This window comes from Mirounga angustirostris, unplaced genomic scaffold (assembly GCF_029215605.1).
Source record: "Mirounga angustirostris isolate CCGP_5_RB_7025 unplaced genomic scaffold, mMirAng1.0.hap1 SCAF_13, whole genome shotgun sequence".
NCBI lineage: Eukaryota > Metazoa > Chordata > Mammalia > Carnivora > Phocidae > Mirounga > Mirounga angustirostris.
In genome coordinates, this window is record NW_026991721.1 from 38,979,346 (window position 1) to 39,001,790 (window position 22,445).

The following is a 22,445-nucleotide window of genomic DNA, read 5'->3' on the forward strand; positions in this document are numbered from 1 at the left end:
CATTTGTTTCTCTCCAGTCCCCCTCCCCTCCACTGCCACCCAATTATATGGCATTAATCTCTGAAAGGCTCAGTGCTGAGCACCAAGACAAATCAGGAGCTCCTAGAGGGAGGAGTGAATGATTTGTCAGAAGGGTCAGGGGGAGCTTCTTAAAGACAATGGCATTTGAGCTAGGCTTTGAGCAATGAATTGGGTCAAGATAGGAATAAATGAGGGGAAGATCCTGGTGGCCTACCCACACTGGTCTCAGGACTGTCCTGTGGAGGCTGGAGACCTCTGCAGTCATCTGGGGCTGGAATCTATCTCCTCACATTAGAGCTGACTGGGCCCTGAGGACCTGTTCATCTAAGCTCCTTGTTTTATAGATGGACAAATGAAGGCACAGAGAGGAGGAGACTGAAACGGAGGCCAGCCCAATGCTATTCTAACCACACTATGCCCAGTTATGCACTTGTCCTCATTTCAGATGGGGCTCTCAGAACATCCACGTCCTCCTTCGAGATTCCACCGCTGTCATCTGCTTTCCGACTCCTCTCATGTGAGCTCAGAGATGCCCAATGGTCTCTACCTATCAATTACCATTAAGGAGAGAACTTGGGTCCTGCTGGCATCAGATTCCTAGGTCACTCAGATCCCTGCTAGACAGTCATATCCTTTCCTTCCTAGGCCAAGCCAGATCAGGCCAGAACTGGTTTTTCAGTGGGGCTGTTGCCTCCCCAAGAATATTTGGTAGGAATGGGTCTTGCCTCAGAGCGAGGGCTCAGATTCTCACAGACAGAAAAGCTGAGTGTAGCAGAAATCCAGGCCATTGTACTTTTATGTTATTTTGTGAGAAAATTGGGCTTATTTTGACTGAAAATTGTTTTCAATGAAGTATACTTAAATTTACTGAAATTTGCTTTAAAGACAACTTTTGTTAGGCCATTTAAATTCTGTACAGCATCTCTTTCCTTTTTGAGGAGAAATCAGAGGGTGGGAATAAAACAGTCTCCCTAGTAATTTTCCCTGAATCTTTTGGATGGTCTCAATTCAGTATGAGGAATTCTGTCTTCAGACCAAGTACTGACGTTACAATTGAAATGCAGAAATGTATACCCATTTTCTGATAGACATACCAAAGTTTGCTTATCAAGTGAACCGTTTGCACAGGATCTTTCAAAGCCAACTTCAGAGCCAACATGCTCTGGAAGACAGTTGACAATTCAAATGTCAAGTAGTCTGTGGCTCAAGCTAAGTGGAGTGAGCAGAAGAACACGCTCAGCAGACACAAGGCATTCTGGCTGTGAAATCAAGCTTTGATGGCCCTGGAAGTCAGGTGGCCAGATCAGATCCAGACCTCTTCAAAGCAGAGGTTCCCTTTTATTTTATTTCACTTTATTTTACTTATTTTATTTTGGGTCAGAGCCTGTGGTTTTAAATGCCTTTAAATAATTTCCCTGGTTTTGGAAGCTATATTCATTTGTAAATTAGTAGGCCTTGCATCTAGTTGGCATTTGCAGAAAGAAAGAAAGAAAGAAAGACAGAAAGAAAGACAGAAAGAAAGAAAGAAAGAAAGAAAGAAAGAAAGAAAGAAAGAGAAAGAAAGAAAGAAAAAGGGAAAGGGAAAGGGAAAGGGAAGAAGGAAGGAAGGAAGGAAGGAAGGAAGGAAGGAAGAAAGGAAGAAAGAAAGAAAGAAAGAAAGAAAGAAAGAAAGAAAGAAAGAAAGAAAGAAAGAAAGGAAGGAAGGAAGAAAGAAAGAGGTGAGGGGAAGGGAGGGAAGGAAAGATGAAATGCTTCTTGATGCTTAGGCAGGTTTCTACCCAGAGGCTGGCACATTCATAGAAATTTCCATATATTCTCATTTTGGGGTCATACTAGGACTTGTCATCAGAGTGAGCATCATCTGAACATTTCATAGAAGTGGTTGGAATAGACAGAGAAAAGCTGGAGAGTATAATTTGAAGTTTGTCAGATCTCCTCTCTTCCTTGCAGGGTTACATAAAGGGAGGCGAAAGGCAGGGCTGCAGGCACAGTGGATGCCCAGCCGTCATGGAGGCTCTCTGGATAGTCTTTTCCTGAACTTGTGCACCCCTGCCCATAGCCTCCTTGGTATAGGATGCTTAAGAGTGGTCCTTAGTCTTCAAGCATTCATGTTGGCTGTTGCCAAGGGCAGCTTGGAGAACCCAGGCTCCTTTCCCTGAGGACCACCCCCTTCCCTGCTCCACTGGTCCAGGCTGTGGCCCAGGCTCCCATTTCCAGCACTGGAAATGCTTTTCTGTTTCTTGGAGGCCTCATTGGCCCTCCCTAAGGAAGAAGGTACGTGAGAAACAAAACCAGTAAAGGGTCTAAAGCAGTGGACTTCTTACATTATCTCCTCTTCCCCTGCTTTGCTACTCTCAGCCCCTGAACACTTCCCTGAATATACTTTCCTGACCCTCGACATCTGCTCCCCTGTTCTGGCCACAGAGCAGATGTGGGCTGACAGTTCTGGTGCTTTGTGGTCATTCCTTCAAAGGCCGTAAGTCTGAGGTGAAGGAGGGATTGTAGTGCTCACTGCTGATGACTGTTGTCTGGTCCTTTAACACTGTCCACAAGACCTAGAGACTCCCCTTTCCTTCTCTCTGTGTGGCTGTCCCCTTACTTACTTTGGTGACTTCCTGGTTCTGATGCTGGTTAGGAAGCTCAGGCAGCTTCCGTGTGCCTCTTCCTTCCTTTCATATCCATCCAGTTATCAAATCCTAGGATTCCACCTCTGCAATTTCCCACATATCCATCCCCATCTACTCCCTTCTGTTGTCACCTGAACTACTGCAGATAAGTTTCTCTTCCCAAAGCTCTGCTCTGGAAATGTCTGCCCTGGTTGTAGCTTTCGCTGCTTGCCACCCAGGCCCCATCATCATTTACTTGTTTGCATCTCAGGCTTTTCTATTAATGTTCATTAAATGTTTCTATGATCCATCCAGAGCAACCTTGTCAGAACAGAGAGCGAAAAAGCAAATATCTATCTTCTCTCTTGTCATTTCTCTCAGATGAATGAATTAAATATTTTTATTGCTTTGAAGATTAATTATCTTCTGTCCCTGGGCCAGCTTTAATATTCTAGCTGTATCTTCTTATGACAGGGACCTGGCAGTTGGAATCTCTGCCCCTGTGCTTTTGCCAGGTTTCTCCCCATCTCCACGCCACAAAGGCTTCTGCAGCGAGTCACTGTCCAGGGGTTCTAAGAGGTTGGAGTCTGACCGGCAGGATTTAGCCTCAGTACTGAATTGAAGATCTCAGAACTGTGAGACCTCCTGAAATCTTCTGGTTCTTTCTGGCATGTGAGATACTGTCATTGCCCTTAAGAAATAAAACACCCAAGACCCAGAGAGTTTAAGTGGCTAACCCTAGGTTACCCGGCTCGTAAATTTTTGGTTACTAATGCCAGCTAGATTTTAGGCTGGAAATGCACTTTATTTTGTCCACAGAAGCCTTTATTTGGAGAAGACACCAGTTCTCTGAATTTCTCTTTGCACATAAAACAACTTGGGACCTGTTTTTTTCAGTACTATGCCTTGTCAGTGTAAGGAAGGGCAGCCTAGAAGAAGTGACCTCCTCCCAGGCAGGTGATGGCTGATGGGTAGGCAGACATCCCTGTGTGTCTTGCTCCCCAGAGAGCTCCTAGAGTCAGTGTATGGGACACTTGGTCCTACATGATTCTTGTTCAGTGAATCCTGGTAGGCCCTCATGTACAAAAGGAGGTTTGGGTTTGTTTCTAAAGTGGTTTCTCAGTCCCTCAGGACCACCATGCACTAACTCCTCTTCTCTGCCTGCCTTCCACCTCAAACTAAAAAAATTAACTTGTGTTCTTCCTGCATGTGCTGCTCCCTGCATGTCCTCCCCACCTCCCAGCGATCCTTCGGTTCTCCAGGTGTTCTTCTGTCCTCCTAATTATCGAGACTGGGAGCCCTCTGAGACTCAGCTTGATGAGAATTCTCCAGTCATGCAGTCAGTCAGCACTCACCAGCCCTGTCATTTCTTTCATTTGGGCCTGCCTTACACATCCAGCCATTCCTGTCCGCACCACAGCCAGGCGGTGGTGCCCTCTTCCTTCGACCACTGTAGCGGCCTCTTAGTGATCTCCTGGTCCTTAGTTCTTCCTCCATCATGCAGACCGGTAGAGGCTAAGCACTGACCCACTTTTGAGTTTAAAACTCCCTGAAACTACCAGGCCCGAACATTCCAGCTCCTTCATAATCTACCCTTCCAGCCCCAGTGGGAGTTGTTTAGACCAGTCGGACTGGGCTACTCACGTCTCCTACATATTTGGTGATTCTTTGCTCATTTTTTCCTTCCTTCCTTCTCTCCCTCCGTCAGTGAAAAAAATATAATAACCTTTCTTTGCAAAATATAAAGCATGCAAGCTTTTGTTTGTTCAACAAGTACTCTGCTATGTGGAAAGGAAGAAAGGGGTTTGGGATTTGGTGACTACCTGCAGTGTGTCGGTAATTTGCATATGTTATCTCCTTTAATCCCTTGATTTTCCTGTGAGTTAGGTTGAGTTGTGTTCATATTACAGATGTGGGAACAAGCCCCTGAGAAAAAAGCATGTGCTCTTCTGCGATGCTGTGGACCTGGTACTAGAGGTAGAGTGGGACATAGGAGCTAGAAGTCTCTAGGCTGGTAGGACAGAGAGAGCAAGCACATACACAGCTGTCATGGAAGAAAATGCCATTGTCCTAAGAACCGTAGATACAGTGCTCTAGAAATTCTGAGGATGGTGACATTTCTTCCAGCTAGGAGATAGGGGAGACTTCATGGAGAAGGTAGGTCTTCACTGAGTGTGAAGGATGGGCAGTAATTTGACCAGAGGAGCTGGGAAGCCAGGATAGGAAAGGGAGGACTAGTGTAGACAGAGGCACAGAGAGGGAAATGCCCTTGGTAGCACAAGAGCTCATCAGTGAATGGGCCACTTTGGTCAGAACACAGAGTTCTTTTGGGGGGCAGACGCAGTAGGCTATCAGGCTGCAAAGGAGAGCTGTATTTGGTTCACAGATGGACTTAAATGTCTGGTGAAAAGACTCATGGTTTGCTCTCTAGGCACAGGGGAGCCGTCGGCAGGTTTTGAGCAGGGGAGTCGCTAGTCAAAGCTGAGATTTAAAAGGTTACCTTGGGCACCCAGTGAATTGGAGAGAAGGGAAACAACAGAGAAAGGAAATAATTAGAAGCTATTGCAATTGTCCAGCACAGATGTTCTGAGGGTCTGAAATAGCACAGTGACAATGGGGATGAAGAAGAGCAGAACCAGGGAGGCAGAATTAGAGAACTTGATGGTTGGCAGGACTGATGAGTGAGAGGGGGATTCCTGGGTGCTTCTGAGGTGACCACGAGGATGGCGGCAGCAGCACCTAACACAAAGAGGAGGGTCGGGAGGGAGAACAGGCCGGGAATGGTAGGTGGTTCGTTCTGTTTTGTTCCGGTGCCAGTAAATTGCTTATTTCACCTCTGCTCAGTGCTCTTCATCACTACTGTCACCATTCCTGAGCCCCCCTGTCCTTCCTCTTTAGTAAGAGAACTCTCGGCTGCCTTTTATGGTCCAGTTGAATGAAGCCCTCAAAGGGACTTTGTTTATCTTTGAATTTCTGATGCAGCGTCCATGCCACTCAGTATTTCCCCAGCATGTGCCCCATACACATAACTATACCTAGACTACGTGGGATGAGCACCTGGTGGTTACAACTGACATGATCCCAATGGTAGTTCATGTTTGTTGGAATGTTTATGGTGGGTAAAGCACTTGAATGGTCAGAAGCATGTTGCATTTTCCTGACAGGCCGCCCCAGGTAGGGTCACTGAACCATGTACTCAATAAGCTGAAGAGGTTATTAGGCAATAAATGGTAGATTTTACTTTACTAATAAATGCACTTTGAAGACATTAGCACATACCCGATGGGAAAGTTAGGATGATTTGTAGCTGCTCTAAAGAGGTAGACTCCGTTAGAAAGAATGGTCAAGTTTTAAAATGTATTCCAAATGATACCAGTGCTAAGATTGATGTTTTCTGGTATTGAGAATAAAGACGCTTAGCGTTGTACTTGGCACATAGCATACAATAAATGTTGAATTATATTATTACTGATGGAAAATTTGAAATTGCAAAAGGGAAAAAAGCCATTGTTTAGGACCGTTTTTGATTAATATGGAAATAAATGCAGTACTTTTAAAGTGCCCTGTAGAGGTCTAAAATTGTTGCTAGTTGATGAATATAAAAATGTGTGTTTGCTCATAAAGTTATCATAGCTGACACATTCAGAGAGACTCAAGTTCAGAAAATTGTGGAAGAGTTTGGTTTTCTCTTCTAATTTTTTTTTTCTTTAATGGAGGATAATAGAGGTCTGGGAAAAAAGATTGCTTCCCCGCTTCAACAATTTCCCACTTCCCCTCTTGTTTCTCTGGGCCATCGGATCTTCAGACAGATAAAGGGGCAAGTGAACTAGCATAGAAATATCTGTTTTGTCCAAGGTACTAAATATAGGTAATTGAATTCAATCCTCATGATAGTCGTGTGAGGTTATTGCTTTAATTCCAGCTACGCAGATGAGGAAATTGAGGCTTCCGCAGCCTTAGTAATTTGGCCAAGTTCGCGGCATGAATAGGCGATAGGACCAGAGGTGAAGCCTGCTTTTCCCTGGGCTTCTGCAGCAGCCTCCTGACAGTCTGTGACTGAGAACCTTGCTGCAGCTCCTGGCAGAGGTGGCAGTTTATGTTTACAGCCTCACATGGGAGCTGCTGGAGCAAGCAGCTCATTCAAAGATATTTGACCTCTGTTTTGCTTGAAGGCGGGGCCGGATTCCCGAGTTCCTCCATTGCCAATGCTGTCTGCTACTTATTCAAAATGCTTTTTGTAAGTGTTAAATTATTGGGAATATTCAACTCTCTCAGTATGGCCCCTCTATAAATGGGACACATTGTTAAAAGGAACTTGACCAGAGAAATCTGTGGCATAGCTTATTTATTTGAGAGAGAGAGAGAGAACAAGCAGGGGCAGAGGGAGAGGGAGAAGCAGGCTCCATCTGAGCAGGGAGTCTGACGCAGGACTCAATCCCAGGACCCTGGGATCATGACCTGAGCCAAAGGCAGACGCTTAACCAACTGAGCCACCCAGGCGCCCCTGTGGCATAGCTTTTTGAAAACTTGATTACTCCTTTTTGGAATGTGTGTTTTAAGGTTTCAAATTGTGCTCTCAATAGAACATCTTACCCACATTAGGGGCTAGCGGGGCCTTCTGTCTTGTTAGAGTGGCAGGGAAAGAAGTGAACGGGCCTCCTTCACTCCAGTGCTGGTGAGGGTACAGGTGAGGCCGAAAAGTCAGATGGGAAGGAGATGGGACCAGTCCACCCGCCCACCCCGACCCCAGCCTTTGTATACTATAAATTAGATTTGTCTATCTGCTTTCTATCGCTATAAATCAGATTTGTTTTTCCTAGAGTTTCATATTAATGGAATAATATAGTATGTACTTTTTTTTGTGTCTGGTTTCTTTCATTCAGTGCACTGTGTTTGAGATTCATCCATGTTATGTGTATCAGTAGATGGTTCCTTTTTATTGAGTAGTGTTCCATTATATGATATACTGCAGTTTGTTTATCCATTTACCTATGTATTAGTTTTCTCTTGCTGTATCAATTACCACAAACTTAGTGGCCGAAAATAGCATCTCTTTGTTAGCTCATAGTTCTGTAGGTCAGAAGTCTGGGTGGGCCAAGCCAGGTAGGATCTCAACAAAGTCCAAATCAACACATCAGCTGAGTTGGATTCTTATCTGGAGACTCTGAGAAGAATCTGCTTGTAAATTCATTCAGCTCATTGGTTATAGGACTTAGGGTCTGTTTCCAATGGCCTTAGCTCATTGGTTATAGGACTTAGGGTCTGTTTCCAATGGCCTTAGCTCATTGGTTATAGGACTTAGGGTCTGTTTCCAATGGCCTTAGCTCATTGGTTATAGGACTTAGGGTCTGTTTCCAATGGCCTTAGCTCATTGGTTATAGGACTTAGGGTCTGTTTCCAATGGCCTTAGCTCATTGGTTATAGGACTTAGGGTCTGTTTCCAATGGCCTTAGCTCATTGGTTATAGGACTTAGGGTCTGTTTCCAATGGCCTCAGCTCATTGGTTATAGGACTTAGGGTCTGTTTCCAATGGCCTCAGCTCATTGGTTATAGGACTTAGGGTCTGTTTCCAATGGCCTCAGCTCATTGGTTATAGGACTTAGGGTCTGTTTCCTTGCTGGTTGTTGGCCGGAGGTTGCTCTCAGCAGTTCGGTGATGCTCCCCGGCCCTTGCACACAGCCCCTCTGTCTTCAAAACCAGCTACAGAGCCTCTGATTCTTGATGTGCTTCAAATCTTGCTGGATTCTTCTGCCATCGGTTGGCGAAAACTGTTTCTGAAGGGTCTGTATGACTAAGTGTGGCCCACCTGGAGACAGCCCTTCCATTTTTGGTAGACTTCCGTTTTTAGAACGGCCTTTCTGATATTAAGGTGTATTTTGACATTTTAAACATTTCTATCCATTGGTCCTCATCCTGCCATCTCATTCTGCAATCTGATTCCCCTTCTCCCTGTGCTGTGGCCCTTGTACCATCCAAGTTTTCTCTTTTCCAGATTGAAAACACTCATTTCCCCCCGTTACTTTTTACATGACACGTTGCAGCAGAACAGTTAAGTGTACTCTCTTGGAATCGCACGCATAATTGGATTGAAATTGGATTGCAATTCCTGCCACCTACTGACTGTGATGTTGGACCAGTTAACGTCTCTGAACCTTGGTTTCCTTATCTACGCATACTTTATAGGATTAATTCACAGATTACACGAGCTAATGCATGCAAAGCTCTTAAGCACCTTCCCTGTCACAAAAACATCCAATATATGTTAGCCAATATTATTACTTCCATATTGTTACCCTTTCCTCATTTTGTTCTTTTCCTGCTGGTTGTGATCTATTTTGTCAGTGACCCTAATAAAATGTACTGCCTGAATCGTGTAAGTGCCTTAAAGAGGTTTACAGTCCTTTATCCAATAATTCTACTTTAGAAAATTTATGCCAGCGAAATAATCAGAGATGTAGGCAAAGATTTTTGTTCCAGAATGTTCATCACAACACAATTTATAATGGCAAAATATTGAAAGCAATCTGAGTATCCGACAGTAGGGAAATAATGAAATTAGGGTTTAGGGTACATTTCTATGATGCTCTAAAGCCTTAAAATCACAATTTCAATAAAAGTAATGACATAGGAAACAGCATTAAGTGCAAAAATCATGATATAAAACTGAATATATAGCATGACCCCAACTGTGTTTCTGAAATTACATATATTTTACTAATACACCAATATTGGTAAGGAAAAGATCAGAAGGAAACACACCATGTGTTAATAGTAGGTGGTGGGATTATAGGTGTTTTAAAGTTTTCCTCATTATATGTTTTTTGCCAATACTGTGAATTACTTTTGTAATCTGAAAAAAATATGAACAAACTTTATTTAAAAATTATTTTGTGTGTGTAGCCCAGCACAGAACCTGATAACCCTCAGGTTATCTTGAACAGAAAAGTTGCAGAGTCATATCGTGATCAAGATGGTCACTCAGCTGGGAACTGGAGTGAAGGCGGTGGGGTTCTAGCAGGCTGCCTCTGGGGACAGGCCAGCAGCAGTCATCAGACTGCTGCCTTGTGGGGCGGCACTTGGGAAGGAAGTCCGGCCGGCTGGGTCCCGTGGCCCCAGTTGCAGCAGATGCAGTCGTCCTTGGTAGTGCTGTGCTCGTTGTTGTAGTGCGCACCCTTGTTATGATGAGCTTTGGTCTCTGTCACATTTCATCTGCATTCTTGACTTTGTCATCCCAGAAAGGATAACGCTTTAGAATATGGGCCTCTAGATTTTTTTGTTTTATTCTCATCAAAAAAAGCAAAAGTGATCCATTCTGTGAGGTGCCTCACCTGGCCTCTTGGTCGGGGCCACGTACGTTCAGGTGCTCCTGGCCCATGCCTGGCTATGGCCCAGCAGGCTCTGCTGCGTAGCTGAGCAAAGGGGAGCATTCTTGGGCCTTGTGTACAAATGGCTCAGGGTCCGGGTGTTTTTTACTGTTACTATTATTGGAGATAGAATCAAGATAGGAGGGACTGTGCTATCTCCCTTCACACACTAGGGGGCTCACTTTCTTATGGTTCCCACCCTGGGGGATCACCCAGGGCTTTTCCGCAGGCCTTGTGGGATCTTCCTGTCTTGTCCTGGGAGGCAGTTCTGTTTATCCACTGACTCAAATTCTGAACATCTGAAGAAGAATCTAGTTTCTGAATTCAACTGTTACTTACAGAGACTCTGTTAAGGAGCTGAGGAAGTTCAAGGATAAATCCAGTGTCATTCATCTAGCATTTCCTGAGTACTTACTCTGTGCTGGACTCAGAGCCAAGAGCTGTGGGAGGGAGGTACATGGATGAGTGACTTCAACAAATGTGTGATTAGGACCTACTATGTGCAGGGTACGGTGTGAGCCACTGAGCAAAGAGATTAATGCGACAGTCCTCATGCTTAAGAAAGTTATAATCTATGTAGTCTGGGAAGAGACAAACATGTGAACCACTTAACAATAGGAGAAATAAGCGCTATTTCTGTAGCAGAGTCCAGAGGAGGGAGCAATTACTTCTGATGTGGCCTGGCCACTTCCTAGCGATATGTTTTTAGTCAAAATGTTTAACCACTCTGTTCCTCAGTTGATCTATCTAATGAAGGCATAATGAGTTAATTCATATAAAGTGCCTAGAATGGGATTTAGTAGTTAATAAATGTTAGCAGTCCCTTTCATTCTCCTTTTCTCCTCTCTCCCTACTTCCCAAGGATGAATGGTGAAGGTTCCCTGCCCCAAGGGGGCAACATGAGCCCAGCATGATGAGGAGTGGGGTGGTAGGATACTGTGCTGGGGGTCTGAAGAGGAGTGGAACATACAAGTATTTGTGGATGATTCTACTGGAGACAGAGGCTGGAGGACCACACTAGGTCCAGACCATGGAGGATCTTCAGTACGAGACAAAGGAATTTGGGCTTGGGCAATGTGGGGCAAAATAGTCCTTGTGTACTTTAGGAAGAACAGGGAGAGACTGGAGAGGAGAGGAGCACCAGGGAAGCTTGCTGCAGCATTCCAGGCCAGAGCTAAGGCCAGAGCTAGGACCCAGACCATTTCTCAGACTCCCTCAGTGTGACGGAGGCTGAGGATGAGGTTTGGTTCTCTTTCTGTGTGCCTGTGGGTTTCTTGCTGAAGGAACATTGGTTCGAGTGACAGTTTATCCCATGTGTGCATTTGTGTCCCCTGTCTCTTTTCTGAAGATTTAATGTTGATAGAATAGTGTTATCTAATCATGTTTCTCCAATTGTCTCAATGATATCTTTGATGGCAATTTTTCACTTTGATCTGGGACCCAACCCAGGATCATATACTGCATTTAGTTGTCATGTCTTTTTAATCTGGAATAGCTTGTCTTTATCTTTTATGACATTGATATTTTTTAAGAGTACAGGACAGTTGTTTTGTATAATGGCCCTCAATTTGGTTTTATCTGATTTTCCCTCATGATTGCATTTCACATAGGCACTTTGGGCAGGAATGCTAAATAAGTGATGTGTCTTTTTTTTTTTTTTTTAAGATTTTATTTATTTATTCATGAGAGACAAAGAGAGAGAGAGAAGCAGGCTCCCAAGGAGCAGGGAGCCCGATGTGGGACTCGATCCCAGGACCCTGGGATCATGACCTGAGCCGAAGGCAGATGCCTGACCATCTGAGCCACCCAGGTGCCCAGTGATGTTGTGTCTTTAATGCATTGCACAAAGAGGCACCTGATGTCAGTTTATCCCATTCTTAGTGATGCTGACTTAGATCGCTTGGGTAAGGTGGTGTCTGCCTCCTTTCTCTGCTACAGAGTTACCATTTCTCCTTTGTAATTAAGAAATGAGGGCACCTGGGTGGCTCAGTCGTTAAGCATCTGCCTTCGGCTCAGGTCATGATCCCAGGGTCCTGGGATCGAGCCCTGCATTGGGCTCTCTGCTCAGCTGGAAGCCTGCTTCTCCCTCTCCCACTCCCCCTGCTTGTGTTCCCTCTCTCACTCTGTCTCTCTCTGTCAAATAAATAAGTAAAATCTTAAAAAAAAAAAAAGGATCTAGGGCGCCTGGGTGGCTCAGATGGTTAAGCATCTGCCTTCGGCTCAGGTCATGATCCCGGGGTCCTGGGATCGAGTTCCGCGTCGGGCTCCCTGCTCAGCAGGGAGCCTGCTTCTCCCTCTGCCTCTCTGTCTCTCATGAATAAATAAATAAAATCTTAAAAAAAAAAAAAATCTGTGAAGAGATACTCTGAAACTATGTAAGTATTCTGTTCCTCTTTAGACTTTTGCCCAGTAATTTCAACATGCATTCATGATTCTTGCTTAAATTAACTATTATTATTGCAAAATTATTTTCTTTCCAAATTATTCCTTTTACATTTATTACTTTTGACATCGTACTCTAAGGAAGAGCTTTTCCTGTTCCCCTATTTATTTATTATTCAAGAAATACTTATAAATTTTTATTTTATTCAGTGAGTCATAATCTACTACTGTCATTATTCATTCTGATATTCAAATTCTCCCTGATTTAGCCAGTGGAAAACCCTTCAGGAAAACGTGGTATCCTTTTGATATTTCCATGTCATCTTTTGATCAGTTCCTTACTTCCTGGCACAAATAGATGTTCCGGGCTCCAATTATTCTTTCCCTGTCCCAATCCTAGAATCAGCCATTTCTCCAAGGAGCTCTGATTCCTCTTAGTCAAATAGTATTTAAAAGCCAAAATTGGTCACCAAGTGAACTTATCACTGCTGGGGTGTCATTGCTTCTAGGAAATGTCATATTGGTTGAACTCAACCTGTGTGTGTGTGTGTGTGTGTGTGTGTGTGTGTGTGTGTGTGAAACTGTGAGTTCACACTGATACCTCTCATTCAAATCCAATGTCCACAGTGTTCCTCTTTGCCATCCCTTATTCCATATTTGTGTTTCCTTCGTCTATAGTGAAAACTCTGGCTCCCAGAGTCATTAACATATTTCCTCAGTTGCACAGTCCTACAATACATACAAAATACTTTCAGAGTTGATACATGTATACTACTATGGGAAAAAAAAATGAATCCACTAAGTAAAGATTTTTTTTTTTACAGTTTTGTTTTGTTTGTTTTGTTTTTAGATGGAAGAAAGTCAAAGAACTTGTTTAAAAGTTACTGGGAGGGGGGCGCCTGGGTGGCTCAGTTGGTTAAGCAGCTGCCTTCAGCTCAGGTCACAATCCTAGGGTTCTGGGATCGAGTCCCGCATCGGGCTCCCTGCTCAGCAGGGAGTCTGCTTCTCCCTCTCCTTCTGCCTGCCTCTCTGCCTACTTGTGCTCTATCTCTGTCAAATAAATAAATAAAATCTTAAAAAAAAAAAAATTACCAGGGGGTGCGCCTGGGTGGCTCAGTTGGTTAAGCATCTGCCTCTTGATTTCAGCTGAGGTCATGATCTCAGGGTTCTGGGATTGAGGCCCCTTACGCCCCATGGGACTCCGTGCTCAGTGGGGAGTCTGCTTGGGATTCTCTCCCTCTCCCTTTGCCCCTCCCTCCTGCTCACTCACATGCACACATGCACATGCTCTCTTTCTCTCTCTAAAATAAAATAAATAGTGGCGCCTGGGTGGCTCAGTCAGTTAAGCGTCTGCCTTCAGCTCAGGTCATGATCCCAGGGTCCTGGGAGCGAGTCCCATGTAAGCTCCTTGCTCAGCGGGGAGTCTGCTTCTCCCTCTACCCTTCCCTGCTGCTCCTGATCTCTCTCTTTCTCTCTCAACTAAATAAAATCTTTAAAAAAATAAATCTTTTTTAAAAAGTTACTAGGATTGGTTACTTTTTCCCTCTTCAGAACAGTTATTTATTTGAAATAAGTTTTGCCTATTTTTGAGCTTCACATAAAGTAGTCACACACTGTTTATCTTTCTGTGTCTGATTTTTTTTTGTTCACCAAGATTCTTGAAGATTTATCCATGTTGTGAATAGCAGTTTTTTCCCCATTGTTATAAAGTATTCTGAATACCACATTTTATCCATTCTACTGATGATGAATATTTGGTTAATTTTATGTTTTTATTTTATTATGAATAAAACTGCTATGAACATTTTTATACATGTCTTTGGATGGAACGAAGTAATCATTCATTTTGGGTACCTGGGTCTCCTGGCATCTATATATCTATCTATATCAAACTATGTTTAGCTTTGGTAGATAATGCCAAATAGTTTTTCAGAGCAGTTGTTGAATTTATATTCCTGCCAGCAATGTAAGCGTTTTCCAGTTATTCCACATCCTCACCAGCACTTGGTACTGACAGTCTTTTTAAATTTCAGCCAGTCTTGGCTATTACTGGGCAAGAGTTCAGTTGTTTTTGAGAAAGATGCTATAAGATGTTTAACTGGCCTGATTCTGTTAATTACCTGTATTTGAGGTTGGTTGTTTGGCTCACATGGTTCCGTGTTGTTCTCAAGGGTATAAGTAACTTAATGGTGTGCCTTTTCTGAAGTCTAGATGCATTGTTGCATTAGGTGCTTTTAGTAAGGATCAGAGATAGTTGTAGGTTACTTTAGAATTGTAAGAATGGGTATAAGTACGGAAAATAGGTAAAGAACTAGAAGGTCATATAGAACAGAAGCCACCTCAAAAACCTAGACCTTCTTATGCCCTCAGCAGTAGAATCAAGAAATCTCACATTCTAGCTCCTCTTCTCTACTTTGACTGCTCCTGCTGTCTGGCTCTTCTACCTGTAACTGCTCCTTCTATTAACCTCGTGTCTGTTTCTTCCAGCCACTGCTCCAGCTACCGACTAGAGGACTCACTCCCTATCACCCCTTGCAGGCAGAATTTTCCCATTAGGCCACTTCACAGGCTATAGCCAATCTATACGTTAACCTCTTCTGAGACGGGTGTCCATCCATAGTCCATCCACACCAGTTAGGTTGGCCACAGGAAACAGGAGTTCCTGGTATCAACATGGCAACTTAGGAGAAAGGAATTCCCTTTAAGTGGGGAAAGCGAGCATTTCTGAGTGTCTGCTAGTTTAATTGTGTATATTATACTTGAATTCAGCAGACATTTCTTAAGCCCTCTCCTTTTTTTGCCAATGGAGGAATTCTGTTGAAAAGGGAAATGAACCCATGCCAGTTCCTTTTATATGTTCCCAAATCATATATTTTTATATATTGTGGACACATATCTGCAGAACAGTGTCAAGCTCAAAGTAAATTTTATTCTGTAGATGGCGGGGGGGCATGAATGGGTTTTAGTATGTATGAGATCTATTTGGTTGTTACTATTCTGTTTTAAAGATGAGGGAACTGAAGTCCAGAGAGGCAAAGAGATTTGCCCAAGGCTACAGGACCAGAAAGTGGCAGGGCCAGGACTCACATCCAGGTCTTCTGGTTCTATAACTGCTACCCCGCACTGACTGGGGAGACATGCCCTACCCCAGTGCCCAAATATTAATAGTTGACAAAGGACAGCTGACAAAAGGAAACTTTAGCCAAGGCAAGTACTAGGGTTTGAGAGAAGATCTGGGAGGCTTCCTCAAGGCAGTGGGTTTGGAACTGAGTCAGGTAGGCTTGGTCGGGTTCATAATGATATGGAGAAGGGAGAATGGTGCAAATAAAGGTACAAAAGTGGGGAATTAGATTTCCCAGGGACAGAGAAGCTACTTGTGTTGATGGGCTAGTAGATTTCTATGTAGCAAAGGAGAGAGAGAGATCAGGTTTGGTAGGAAGTTGTTAGGAGTCTTTGAGACTACGACAACTTCCAAAAAAAAAAAAATCAGATTATGACATGACAGAAGAAAGCTTGATGTCATTTAGGTGGCTCTTAAAAGAGTCCAGGGTGGGGGGCGCCTGGGTGTCTCAGTCGGTTGAGCGTCTGACTCGGTTTTGACTCAGGTTATGATCTCAGGGTCCTGGGACCGAGCCCCACATTGGGGCTCCATGCTCAGTGGCGAGTCTGCTTGAGAATTCTCTCCCTCTTCTGCCCCTGCTCCCATGCTCTCTCTCTCTAAAATAAATAAAATAAATCTTAAAAAAAAAAAAAAAGAGTCCAGGCTGGAGTGTAAAGGACTGAAGATGGAGCAGCTGGAGATCAAGACATAGATTTGAGAGTCTTTGAGAAGGCAGAACTAACAGGATGGAGACAGAGTAGGAGATAGAGCTGCCACTTGAGAGTTTGAGCCTCAGTGATGGGGGTGATCTGGTACCAGTGTCAGAAGAGGAGGGACAGTATGTATGGTGGTGAAGCTCAGAGGCTTTGGCTCAAGGCTGACTTGGGTGTTTAGCCCCTTGTGACTTGGGACAAGTGATTTAGCTCTTCTGAGTTTGCTGACCTGTTGAGTAGGGACGCAGATTCCCACTTCCCAGAGTAGCTGTGAGGATGTGAGGCTGTGCAGGTAGAGTGAAATTCTATGATGCCACATGCCTGGCATCCAGGCATTTACCAAATTTTAGCTCCCTCCCTCCCCATCCCAATCTCTCTGAGGAAGTAGTAGAACCTACTTTAAGCCTCTTACGTATAAAATGTACTTTGAAAGAAAGGAATTGGCTTTACAGGGAAAATGGGTTTTTGGGAACCCAATCAATGGGACTTGGAGTTGGAGGACAGATGGAGCCTCTTATTTTTTGGCCTCCTTTGACATCTAGGCTTCAGTTAAAAGTTGAAGCCTCACAAAGGAGTTAGAAGTATCTTTGCAACAAGGCTAGGTACTTCCAAAAGCAAGCAACTGTGCGGCTTCTCTCCTGCCTCGATGACCTCCATGTGGGGCTATTTCTGAGCCTCAGGGTAAAACTCCGTTGGCTGACAGGACAGCAGTTTGCCTGTAAAACATGCCCAGCCCTCCCAGCCTGCTTTTCTAACAGGTTTGGAAATCCCAGTTGTCTCCTCAGAGTTCTACACACACGGCAACTGGGTTTGGGTGGAGTTCTAGCAAGGGCTGCACTGAGGCACCCATTCCCTTCCCTGTTAACTCCCGCCGTCGGGAGGCCGCCTTTCTGGAGCTGCTCCCAACCCGCTTCTCCTCTGGGCGGTGGTGCCTGCCAAAGACTCCGGCGGCGCAGAGCCCAGGCTTCGAATCCCTCCTCCGAGTCCCGGGAATGGCCCGCCTCCGCCAGGCGCCTGGTTGCCATGGCATCCGCCGGGCACACGGGCCCATTGGCACAGGGCGGGAACCAATCAGAAGGCCCCGCAGGCCGCTGTGGCTGGGCTCCGGCTGGTCCCAGGGCTGCCGGGGGCTGCTCCTAGGAAGAGGAGGGTGGTTCCTGGCCGGTGGCGCGGGACTGGCCCAGGCGCCCCGCATCCTCTCCTGGAGATCTCAGTGCCACTTCCCCTGAGTCCCGGTCACACACACCTTCCCTGCTTGCCCCCCCCCCCCCGCCCCCCACATTCAGAGTTGAACAGTCTGTCGGAGTTACCTGCTAGGGAGGGCAGGGGCGAAGCTTTGTTGCCACTTTACAGCCATTTCCCCCAAAGAAAAAGCTCTGGAGCAGCTTCTTGACTGGTCTGCAGGTGGGTCCTCCAAGCCCCAGGAAGATGTCTGGGCCTTGTAAGTCTAGGGCTGCCCCAGCTTAAGATCCCTTGCTAATAGGCACATGGTTTCCGGATATAAGGAACTGGAACTGGGTGGGTGGTTTATTTCCATCCTGTTTGCCAACGATTGGGAGGACAGAAAAGTTGAATCTGAAAGATCATAGAATCCTGCACCTCCACTAGCTGTAAGAGACTGGGCATGTTACTGTACTCTCTGAACCCCAATCGCCCCGTTTGTAAAAACAGTTGTAACAAAAGAACCTATCTGCTCACGTTGGCATAAGTAAATAATACGGGCAAAGCAGTCAGTAAGGGACATCACCTGTTTTTAGAAGTGGTACAACAGTGGTGCCCAGAGCTAGAGTACTCACATGTCGCATTTGGCAGGTGTGTTCACATTCACCCAGTTTTTGCTTGTTCACTTAGTTATTCATTCATTTAAGCCATTAATGCATTCAGCATATATTCTCTGGGCATCTATTCTCGTATCGTTCTGATTTTAGTCTCTGTGCTGCCGAAGCGAGCACATATTCCCTGGGCATCTACCACCAGTCAGTTCATCCCTGTCCAGCTGTCCTTAGTGGGATCCAGCCCCCGGGGGAGTTGCGACGCTCTTCACAAGAACTGATGGAGTCTAGCCTGGCAGGAGGCTCGTAGGGAGATCTTGGCCCCGTGGCCGCTGGGGGTTTGGAAGTTGTTTCCTGCGGCTCTGCATCCTTTGGCTGAGGGGCCTGAACAGAGCGGACCCCTGTAGTGTTTGAGCAGCACCGAGTCAGGACAGGTTTCCACAGCCACTTTTGGTCCCCTCACCTATGGGGAGGTGTGCCCCCTTCTCCTGAAGGCCCCAGTCAGCCAGCTGGACCCTACTTCCTCTGTAGTGGGGCTCCCATCTCCCAGGACTGACCTCCTTTGCTGGTCTGCTGAGCTTTGCCATAGGTGGGAGTCCCTGAAACAATCCTACTATCGCTTTTCAGGCTCCCATCACCTCAACACTGTTCTTGTCGCACCCGGTGCCTTCCTGCCCTCGCTGTGCATCTCAGCACCTGGCTCCCATTGGGCTATAGTGGCCACACTGCTTCTTACACTTGTTTTGGGATCATCTCACTCCTCTGGGCCCCCTCATCTTTGTACCCCTACCCCCCCCAACTCCATGCCCTGTCTGCTTGGGCTGTGTGATAGAGACATTCCTGGGGAGGCACTCTGCTGGACGCCTGAGGGACAGAAGTGCTTCACACAGGCCCGCTTCGTAAAGAGACGTCTCCTGTGGGATAAGGCCACGATGCGTAGTGCTGTGGGAGTCGGTAGGGCGGAGCAGATGGGTCTGCTTCCAGAGTCAGGGAAGTCTTTTCCAGGAGGTGATGTTTGGGCAATCTTGAAGGATTTAACTGGGTAGACAGTGGGAGAGAGGGAATTCAAGTCAAGGAAGATAGCGTTCGTAAAAGCCTGAAATTGCCTTATGTTGTTAGAGAAAATGTAATGTAGTGTGAATAGAAAAAAAAGGGAGTGTGTTATTTGGGTTGAGGGTTCATGAGTAGCAGAGAGAAGAAGTGAGGCCAGAGAGCTAAGCAGGGACCTACTCATGTGGGCCTTGGAAGCTACCACGGGGAGCCGGTGAAGGGCTTTGAATAGGGGCATGACATTCAGATTTATATGTAAGGAAAGTGAGACAAATGGCTGCAAGGGGATGGATAGTCTCGTTTGTCCTCTGGCAATTCTGAGGCAGACGGGGTGACGCTGTTATCTACTTGTTACACCTGAGAACACTGAGGCCCAAGCAGTTAAATATCTTGCCAAAGGTCTCAGAGCCAGAAAGCAGAGGACCTAGGACTCACCTGGCTTCCTGGCTCTGAACCTCTTTCTCTTGGGCATGCTGCCATTGTTAACAGAGTCTTCTAGAAAGCTGCCTGCAGCTGGGTAGCGGGTAGATGCTGACAGGAGCAATATGAAGCAAATGGCCATTGATACGATCTTGCTGAAGGAGCGTAGCCCTGGGATTTTGTGGCCTGTGGTGTTCAGTCTCCTGACCTGTATGCCACTGCACAGAGAGCAAGAAGCAGCGGGGAGCTTTGAGCTTCCAGCTCTGCGCTGCCTTGACAAACTCCATTCATCAGGGCCTCGCTCATTAATTCAGGGCAGTGCCTACTGCCTGATACTGGCATTTGTCAGTGGCTTGTTTCTGCAAGCCCCTGGTCCTCCAGGTTGGTCAGCTCTGTAGTCCGCAGCCCCAGGGGGACCCCTGGCAGTCAGAGGTGGGCCCTTTCTCTGTCTGCAGTTTGTAAAATGAAAGAACTTTATCTTTAAAAAACAAAGGTAACATCTAGCAGTACAGAACATCAGCTTGGAGATCAGGCAGACCTGGGTGTTAGTTCTGCTGCTGCCACTAGCTAGCCAAGAAAGTTACTTAATGCAGTGTGGGCCTCAGTTTTCTTATCTCTAAAATAAGCACAGTCAGACCTCCCTGAAAAGATTGTTGGGATGATTAAGGTGAGATTATGTTTACAGAGTGCCTTGGCATGCTGCTTGGGTTTTATACATCCTCAATATATGGTGACTTTAAATCCTGCTGTTATTGCTTCTCCCACCACTACTGCTGCCAAGACTGTTTGAAAAACAGAGACGAGAAGAAAAAGTATCTTATAATCCCACCATCACGATGCAACTACCGTTGTTATTAGTTATAGTTCCTTCAAATCTTTTTCCCCACAACTTCAGAACATATCAGATTTTGTGGCATATTTATTTTATAGCCATATTTATTTATTATTTTTCCTTTGTAGTAGGTACATTATATTTATTTTTAATAGATTTTTTCTGATCATAAGATTACTATATAAAATTTAGAGGGCATAGAAAAAGCAAAAGGAAAAACCATGCTTATAATGCATACCTCATTCCTAGCCCCGAGGCTGTCACTATGAACTTTTGATGTATCTTCTTCCAGTCTTTTGTTCGTGTTTTATTACAGAGTCGAGATCATATTACATACACAGTTTTCCTGTGATTTTTCAGTTCATAGGATATCATGAGCATTTTTCTTTATTGTAAGCATTATTTTTCAAGGCTACATAATAGTCCATCAGATGGCTCCACTGTAATTTACATAAGCATTCCCCTGTTGCTAGACATCTAAGTATTTTCCAGTTCCTCAACCTAAGCAGTTTCCTGTAACAGAACCTCGGGACACAGCCTCAGTGTCACCAGGAGGCACACAGTGAACTGTGCTGTGTGTATGGTCCTGGGCAGGGGATGGTGGAACCCCTCAGATAAATCAGGCACTGAGCCTGCCTCAAGGGAATGCAGAGACTAGACACCTGGAAATACTGACTGGGGCAAAATATGTAGGTGCTTCTTTGCCAGACACTGTCAGGGAGTTCACCTAAGTGCGGGCATCTCTGTTTCCTCCAGAAGCTGAGATCAGGAGCACGCAGCTTTTACAAAGACAAAAGTCTCAGAAGCGTTGCTGACCCTTCTCACCTACCAGTGTCTTAGGCCTCCGATACTCAAATGCCTTTGAGCCCGTTACCTTGACTGTCAGGGGCCTGTGCTAGCGACCTTTGAATATCACTTCCAAGTGGTTTTCACTGGGAAGGAGTGAGAAGCTACAGCCTCAAGAAGGGAACTAGCGTGAGCCTCTGGAGAATCGGGGATGCTCTAGTCCTTGTTTTGACGGACGCTTGCTCCAGCACCTGAGGCAGGTTCTTTCCTCTTACCAAGCCTCTGTTGTCTCCTCACAACGTAGAAAGATTGGACTAGATGATCTCCAGGGCCCTTGCAGCACTGATGTTCCACGGGGACCTGAAGCCTTCCTCTTGCCAGGAGCTAAAGTGAGCATCCTGATAAAGGTCACAGGATGCTTCTCCAGAGTCCAGAGTTTCTTTTAATTAGTACCTGGGGAAGCACTTATGCTTTTATATTCCCACTTACTTCCTCCTGGCTGCAGCTGGGATGAGTAGACTGAAAGGCAGGAAGTGCTGCTTGCTGGGTGAAAACACTAGATTCAGAACCCCCATGATTCTTTGTCTCTAATGTAGTAGGTATTTTTTCTTTTATGTACTTGGTTTTTTCATTCATTCTCTCACTTAGCAGATGTTAACTGAGTCCCAGACCTTGTACAGTCCAGAGGTGAATGAGACTCAGGCCTGTTCTCAAGACACATGCAGTCTAGTGAAGAGACAGGAGCAAGTGTAAAAGGCAACAAGAGAATTGCTACAATGGGTACAGATAACAAAAGGGTACAGATAAGTTGCATAATGAAGGGAGTATTTGAGTCTGCCTGGAAGCAAAGGAGTCTCAGTGGACACGTTGAGCCTTTAAAGGATGAGTGGAAGTTTTCTAGGCAGTTTGAGGAGAGGGCATCCCAAACAGAGGACCCACACGTGCAAAGGCCCAGAGGTATGAGAGTACATGTCATGTTCTTTATGAGGCTGGAGGGTGAAAGGGACAGTGAGCAGATGAGAAAAAGTCAAGCGCTTTTCCTTGGACAAGGAATTTTCTTTCTGTAATATACCTTATTTTTTTTTTCTTTTTATAGGTCTCCTGTGGCTCAGAGCATAATCTGGCAGTGATTGGTAAGTAATTAGTATACTGAGAACTATGTGTGTTCTGAAACTCTGTGCCTCTGTGTGTGTGTGTGTGTGTGTGTGTGTACATGTTGGGGGAGATTCTAGGAAATGGAAGTCTTTGATTGCCCAAGGCTTTATTGGAAGCCCCTTTTCTAAAAATTTCTATCCACATCATTGAGTGTCTTTTTAAGGTACCTAAGCTGGCCTCCCTGCCCCAGGCAGTGGCATTTGAGGATATTAAAGATTTTACAGACCAGGGACATCATGTGTAG

The 22,445-nt window shown here is 45.3% G+C and overlaps 1 protein-coding gene across 2 annotated transcripts in view; it reads left to right on the forward strand.

Annotated features, from left to right (window-relative positions):
- The window catches only part of SERGEF (secretion regulating guanine nucleotide exchange factor), a 225,796-nt gene that overhangs the window by 115,529 nt on the left and 87,822 nt on the right, over window positions 1-22,445 (forward strand). For both annotated transcript variants that reach the window (XM_064576781.1, XM_064576783.1), the window contains exon 10: window positions 22,143-22,179. In XM_064576781.1, the coding sequence (XP_064432851.1) occupies window positions 22,143-22,179 (37 nt within the window). The remainder of the gene's footprint in view (window positions 1-22,142; window positions 22,180-22,445) is intronic.